Genomic DNA, 7,818 nt, shown 5'->3' with positions numbered 1-7,818 from the left:
AAGAGTTCATCAGCCACTGACAAAACAGGTAGATCACACAGCTGATACAATAATCACAAGAGCATAAAGGGTACACTTCCATCATTAGAAAGCAGATTCCCAGAAAAGGACCACATGCTTCCCAACTCCTCCACCTAAAGGCTACATTGTGTATGTCTTTAAAAATATTAAGTGATTCTGAGCACCTGCAGATGCTGCGAGTTTCATCAAGAACAGAACCAGATCCAGAGAGAAAAGGTTACAGCAAAATTTTATTGACCAGTCCCCACTTCTCTTTAGCTTCGAGAAATAATTTCCATCAGCACACTGTGTCAAAGCAAGGTATTTCTGGGTTAATATCCATAATTCGAACTCAACTGGAGGTTTATCTATATGTTGTTGAGCCCTTGACAGAATTTAAAAGAAACATAATCATACCTAGTTCAGTGGAGGTCTTGCTTATACCACTGATGTCCAAAAGTAGTTTGGGTTGTGTACCCTCAAAAAAAAATTAAAGTGCTATGAACTTGGTAGCTGGCACTGAAAAGTCCGAAAAGGTTGTTTGTGTCATCAGTTGACAAAACAGACCCAGACAAAAACACTATGCAGAATGTTTAAAAGTAACCAAATTTGCTAGTTTGGCAGCTGCTACAGCACAAGCTGTTTCTGGTCACCCAGGCAGCACATGGGAAAAGAGGTAAATATAAGGAAAGCCATGGTCAAAACTAGTTTGCATTTGTTTGGCCTCCTCCTTCCCTTGTTGCTTCGGGACACACGACCTGTTAACTGCAAGGCATGGAGAGGACACAAGTTTCAGAAAGAAAGACACGTTTTCTTAAATACAGATCCTTAGTCCATCAACAGATGTGGAGTCTGGATTATTGGAGAATGTGCAGCTTCCATTGGATATTATTGTTGAGTTTGGGAGGTATAAAGAGCTCAGAATCTGGGAAGGGGAAAAGGCACTTGTTAATAATTCAGTTTGCAGACAACAACAAGAATAGCATTCCATGTTATATATTATATGGAAAATACAGAAATCAAAGATTGAATTACCAAACTGAATGGAAGAGAAAAAACAAATGTGAAATCTTGCTATGGTGACAATAGAGTGACTCTGGGGCGATACGTAATTCTACAAAGAATCACCTAAAAAAGTGGCAATTCCTAATTCCCCCCCACCCGACAGTCTAAACCAGCAAAACTGGTTTTCCAAACTTTGTTAGCTGGCATGTTTCTTGCAACCAGAACATGATCTAACACATAACTCTCTAGCAATCAGTTGCATGACTTGTTTTGAACCTTGGAAAACATGAAAAAATAAAAGTTCCTCTAAGCATACATAGACAGTATCTCTGTTTGCAGAAAGCAAGCCCTGGGTGCCACGCAATGCACAATTTTCCTCTCACCTTGTACTGCAGGAGTTATCGCCTTCTGTTGATTGTAGGCAGCGGTGATGCTATTGGCAGTTGAATTGGGACCCAACACCTGACATTGGAATTGGCAAAAGAAAAGGCTTATCTATGTATTGTAAAGAAGCTACAGCATGATAGCAGGAATCAAACTTAGCTTGAGCACTGCTGCGCTTCTTGACCTTTCCACAACAATTCCATCAGAAAGTATTCATTTTCTGATGGGATGTCATTCCAAAAGATTTTTTGTTTACTTCTTTATCTTCTAGCCTCAGTGCTCACAGGGAGCTCTTCCTAAGCAGGAGCTCTCTTTAGACCAGGGACGGAGAAACGGTTGTTGGACTCCAACTCCCATCAGCCCCTGCCAGCACTGCCCATGAGTGGTGCCGATGGGAATTGAAGTCCAAAGCCATCTGAGGGGCAGCAGGTTCTTCATCTTGCTTTAGACAGTGCAGAGAATCCGCACTCCATTCAAAGAAGTTGCTGGTGTAGATAAACTGCTGAGAATAAACCAGGCTATGAGGCACGGTTCTCACAGCGGCTCCAGTACCCCTTGTTTTCCTCCCTCTAGGCTGATAACTGTATTGAGAAATATTGTTTTAAAGTGCCATCGGAAAGAGGATTGTAGCTGCAGTATTTGTCCCCAACTCAGGACTGAATAATTGCTAACTGATGTGGGGTCCTAATCTGGATTAGGAGCACATCCAAGATCAGAGGACCCACAACTGCTTTTTCTTAGAAAGGGAAGTGACCAACTGAAGAAACTTTCTGACCGTGTGACCGACATAATGGGGAGACTGGCCCTCGGTAGTGTGCCAACAAAGACACCAGCTGTGTTTAGGCCCTGTACAGCAGGCGTCAAGGCTCGTATGTGGAATTCCTTCCTTACCGGGGTCGCTGGGATCTGCTGCAGGTCTGGGTTCCAGATCTCGGGGACGGAGTGCTCCATCAAGCGAAGAGTCTCCTCAAAGCAGTGTTGCAGTTCCTGGGCTTGTCCATCATAGCCAAAGAGGACTAGATACTTCAAAAGGCTATGTACCTCACCTTAAGAATAAATTAAAGACCCCACCCCCGACAAAAAAATAGTTTTAAAACATAATACTTTAAATGCGGTGGGTAAAACACAAGCCTGCTATTTTGCCTTCCACTCCCAGCCTGAAAATAACCCAAGACTTTCTTCTCTGAAAAAAAAATGAGCACCAATCCCTTCTGAGGGTCAGGATCATTGCTCCCAGAACAAATCGCCACAGGCAGATCCTCAAGGACATCACAGGTCCATTCCCAAAATGTGACACTTTCATTTGTTCTAAAACTACACCTGTCTTTTGCATACTGCAGTCCAGTTTTCCAAAGGCTTTCTCAAAACAAGTTTGGGAATGGAGCCGTTAACATTTAACATGCTTTGCAAAGATTGCTTAGTATATTAAATATAGTGAAATTAGAAAGTTACCAGACTTATAATTAGGGTTTTGCCATTGAGCCCTTTACCCGTAGGCCCCTCTATCACAAATCTTTTGACTAAAGGCCTGGCTATAGGCCTGTGGTCTTGAAGGCAAACCATTTGGGGTGGGGCAGAAGGGAAAAAGCAGCCCAGTAAATGACCATCACCACTGTTTTACAGTTATGAGTCAGCCTGGCTCAGGTTTTACAGGTAACCTGACTTCTTAACAGAAGCTGGAAATCAGACCTCTCTAGTACTGTGATGAAATTGGTTGCAACACTCAGGCTTCTAAGAATGTTTTTACCTACCAAACTGAGCTTGGAGTCATTTGGGACTATGTAGATTTAGCATTTAGCCTCATCATGTAATGAAGGGGGACTTTAAGTCAAGTAACTGTTAGCACAAGTCTACTGGACCTCACTATCCAGGACCTCTCCCTGGAGATCATCAGTAGCCTTTGCACTTTGGGAGTTCACCCAGCCCACCCAACAGTCCTTTTCCAATCTTCTTTCTTCAGACTACATAAAAGAGCTTAGAAAAGCTCTGTGACCAACCTTTCAAACTGTCAATACTCCGAATTATTTCCCCTAAAACTTCCAGGAGTGCCACATGTTCAAGGGGGCTCCCTTCCTTTAGGCTGTGTTTCTTGCGCTCCGCCTTACGACGGTTCTTTGAAGAACGCCTACAAAAGATGAAATGCCAGGTAACATACACACAACGAAGCTGCTCTTGGCAGCAGATGGGGGAAGCTGATGTGGAGGAAACAGCTTTAGTCATGCTTGGTTGTGTTGTCACTGCTTTTGGTGCACCTAGACTAAACTTAAGTTGGCCCTCAGGCCTTGTTCTCACTGAGGTGGTAAGCCTTGTCTGGGCTGAATACTTCATGTGATGGAATTTAATTTAATTAAAACATTTATATGCCGTCCTTTGCAGCAGCCTCTTCCATCCCCCATCCAACCTACTGCTTGCATATGGAAAACCTGCATATTAGGAAGAACCTAGAACTCTCTCTCCTAGCATACTTTTTCCATATGTGCTGCAAGTTTATTCTTTATTATTTTTGTTACCATTATTAAACAGATCATAAACTAAATTTCTCTGAGCATTTTATTATAATGCTACATTATAGAACTATAGCATATAATTAGTATAATTATAATTGATTATACTCTGATGAGAAGCATTTCCTAACATGAGCGCTCCCACAGAGTAAAGTGCTAAGGATTCATGTTTAAGCATTTATTCCTTTGTTCCTTTTAACACTTCAATATTATATTTTTTCACAAATGCCTGCCAAAGATTACTTCAGCACAGGCATCCATATTTCTCCCACCTCTGGGAAAGGAACCCTTGGGATAATGAAGGTAGGAGCATCACCAACAGAACTTCCATCTCCACAGAGGGAAGGAATTGTCCGTATAAATCCATATTTCCCTCCACTTGAGACAAGAACAGCAATGAAACTGGCGAAAAAAATGATGTGAAGACAAATACATACGAAGATATTCTTGAGTTACTGTGAGTGTATTTGGAACTTGTCTCACTAGCTGTAACCACACTGCTGACATCAGAAAAGAGGTCCGATTCTGGGCAATTAGGTCGTTCAAAATCTGCAAAAGTCAATTGCCTAGATTGGTAGGAGAAAAAAGGAAGACTCCCAATCCTTCCTCATCAATCATTTCCCCACAACCATGTTTCCACAACACCTTTAGTGAGCACAGTGCTTGTTAATCCTCACATCCAGAAAGGGTCTATTGGGTAGCTAATTTCTGGGGTTCCTGTCTCCCAAATGGAGGACCAAAGCCAAGGGGAGAAAAGGGACCTACTAAGGGTGCTAAGCAAGTGAGCGGCAATTTGAACCTGGAACGAAGCAGATCTGATCCCAGAGCTGCAACCTGAACCTTGGTCTCCCAGGCTCAAGAGCTGCCCTGCTGGATCAGATCATAGGTCAATCTAGTCTAGAATCCAGTTTCCTGCAGTGGCGAACCTGATACCTGTGAGAACTTGTGAGAGCCAGTGTGGTGCAGTGCTTAACAGCATGGGACTGGGACTCAGACGATCTGGGTTCGAGTCCCCGCTCAGCCATGGAGCCAACAGGGTGACTTTGGGCCAGTCACAGACTCTCAGCCCAACCTACCACACAGGGTTGTTGTTGTGGGGATACGATGGAGGAGGAGAATGATGTAAGCTGCCTTGAGCCCTTTGTAGGAACAGGGCAGGATATAAATCAATCAATCAATAAATAGATAAATAAAGTTTTTCAAGCACAGCCTGTAATTGATAACCAGGTCTACTGCCACCTGCACCCAGAGCCTAGCATATTTCTGTATTAGATGGTTATCGATTACAGGCCATTCTTGAAAAATTATCACAGGTATCAGGCTGAAAGATGGAATTAACACATAGCCATAACATCATTAGCAACCATGAATTGCCTTACAATCAGTCCAATTAAAAGCCTAGGCCAGTAATGGCGAACCTTTTAGATATCGAGTTCCCAAAGTGCAACAAAAAACACATTTATTTATCTCAAAGTACCAACACTGCAATAAAACGTGAAAACTGAAGCTTCAGTTTAGAGAGGAAAAAAAAAAAAACCTAACAGTCAGTCCAAGCAAATATATATATATATATACTTGGCAGCGCACTGAGTGGACATGTAAAAGGTTGGACAAGTCAGGGCTTGTGACGTTATTGCCTGGTGACGCAATGCCTTTCCGAGTATGCATACGGCCCCTATGAGCGCTGTTCTGATGCGTGGCTGTTCGGGAGATGCTAGGGTGAATTGGCTCGCATGGTGACAGAGAGGGGTCTGCATTCCCGCTGTGGCACACGTGCTATGGGTTTGCCAACACTGGAATAACCCAATCCTGGTGAACAACCCTAAACCTAATACAGGGGTAAAATACAGGGGTAAGAAGGGCGAATTAGAAAAAGCCTTCCTAAAGTAGTTTTTCTCAGAAAATCATTATTTCGAACAAATCTAAAAACAAAACAACCCTCCGAATCATGTCAGGACACCTCATTTTCTAACCCTAACCCTACCCTGGGAAACATGCCTAACCCTAATATGGGGGTAAAATTACACTGAGAAGAGGGCGATTTTCAAAAAGCCTTCCTTGAGAAGCTTTTTCTGCACAGCTCATCATTTCTGCCCATTCAAAACACATCGCTAACATCAAAAACATACAAGGACACGTTGTTATCGGAACACTAACCCAACACTGGTGCACACCAATGAACATAATATAGAACTAATGTTTTCCTGAAAAGAGGACATTTTTAAAAAAGCATTCCGTGAGTAGCTTCTACGCAGATCAACATTTCTGCCAGTTCTAATCACGTTACAACAATCAAAATCATGCCAGGACAACACCGAACTCTAACTCTACCCTGGAACATACCCCAAATTCTAATATAAGGCTAAAGTCCAACTGTAAAGTGGACGATTTCGAAAAAGCCTTCCTTGAGTAGCTTTTTTGGCACAGATCGTCATTTCTGCCCAGTCTAAAAAAATTCAAAAAATAAAAACCATGCCGGCATACCATGTTTTCTGAAATTAAACCCTACACAGTTACACGCCCCTAACCTTAAAATAAGGGTAAAGTTCCAGTGAAAAAAGGGAGATTTTCAAAAAGCCTTCCTTGAGTTATTTGTTCTACATGCTTACTCATTTCTGCACATACTAAAAAAAATCCAATAATCAAAGTCATGCCAGTAAATCTGGTTTTCTGAAACCAAACCTGACCCTGGTACACACCCCTAACACTAATATTGGCGTAAAATTACAATGAAAGGGGGCGAATTTCAAAAAGTCTTCTTTGAGTGGCATTTTCTGCAAAGCTCACCATTTCTGCCCATTCTTAACACATTCCAACGATCAAGACCATGCCAGGACAACTCGTTTTCTGAACCCTAACCCTACCCTGGGACGCATCCCTAACCCTAATACAGGGGTAAAGTTCCACTGAAAGAAGGGCGATTTTCAAAAAGACTTCTTTGAGTGGGTTTTTCTGCACAGCTCACGATTTCTGCCCACTCTAAACACATTCCAACGATCAAAACCATGCCAGGAAACCTCGTTTTCTGAACCCTAACCCTACCCTGCGACGCATCCCTAACCCTAATACAGGGGTAAAGTTCCACTGAAAGAAGGGCGATTGTCAAAAAGTCTTCTTTGAGTGGCATTTTCTGCACAGCTCACCATTTCTGCCCATTCTAAACACATTCCAACGATCAAAACCATGCCAGGACACCTCGTTTTCTGAACCCTAACCCTACCCAGGGAAGCATCCCTAACCCTAATACAGGGGTAAAGTTCCACTGAAAGAAGGGCGATTTTCAAAAAGTCTTCTTTGAGTGGCTTTTTCTGCACAGCTCACCATTTCTGCCCATTCTAAACACATTCCAACGATCAAAACAATGCCAGGAAACCACGTTTTCTGAACCCTAACCCTACCCTGGGAGGCATCCCTAACCCTAATACAGGGGTAAAGTTCCACTGAAAGAAGGGCGATTTTCAAAAAGTCTTCTTTGAGTGGCATTTTCTGCACAGCTCACCATTTCTGCCCATTCTAAACACATTCCAACGATCGAAACCATGCCAGGACACCTCGTTTTCTGAACCCTAACCCTACCCTGTAAGGCATCCCTAAGCCTAATACAGGGGTAAATTTCCACTGAAAGAAGGGCGAGTTTCAATAACTCTTATTTCAGTGGCTTTTTCTGCACAGCTCACTATTTCTGCCCACTCTAAACACATTCCAAAGATCAAAACCAGGCCAGGACACCTCGTTCTCTGAACCCTAACCCTACCCTGGAACGCATCCCTAACCCTAATACAGGGGTAAATTTCCTCTGAAAGAAGGGCGATTTTCAAAAAGACTTCTTTGAGTGGGTTTTTCTGCACAGCTCACCATTTCTGCCCACTCTAAACACATTCCAATGATCAAAAGCAGGCCAGGACACCTCGTTTTCTGAACCCTA

The 7,818-nt window shown here is 42.8% G+C and overlaps 1 protein-coding gene across 3 annotated transcripts in view; it reads right to left on the bottom strand.

Moving 5' to 3' along the window:
• Positions 1 to 233: 233 nt before the first annotated feature.
• The window catches only part of ELP1 (elongator acetyltransferase complex subunit 1), a 54,399-nt gene continuing 46,814 nt past the window's right edge, over positions 234 to 7,818 (bottom strand). For all 3 annotated transcript variants that reach the window (XM_044418900.1, XM_044418902.1, XM_044418901.1), the window contains exons 33-37: positions 4,331 to 4,442; positions 3,387 to 3,514; positions 2,281 to 2,435; positions 1,389 to 1,467; positions 234 to 925 (exon numbers count right to left, since the gene is read on the bottom strand). In XM_044418900.1, the coding sequence (XP_044274835.1) occupies positions 858 to 925; positions 1,389 to 1,467; positions 2,281 to 2,435; positions 3,387 to 3,514; positions 4,331 to 4,442 (542 nt within the window). In that variant the 3' untranslated portion in view covers positions 234 to 857. The remainder of the gene's footprint in view (positions 926 to 1,388; positions 1,468 to 2,280; positions 2,436 to 3,386; positions 3,515 to 4,330; positions 4,443 to 7,818) is intronic.

Source organism: Varanus komodoensis, unplaced genomic scaffold (assembly GCF_004798865.1).
Source record: "Varanus komodoensis strain SLA01 unplaced genomic scaffold, ASM479886v1 scaffold94, whole genome shotgun sequence".
In the NCBI taxonomy this organism is placed as follows: domain Eukaryota; kingdom Metazoa; phylum Chordata; class Lepidosauria; order Squamata; family Varanidae; genus Varanus; species Varanus komodoensis.
The sequence above is the reverse complement of the archived record's forward strand: the minus strand, read 5'-3'. Positions and strand labels throughout refer to the sequence as shown.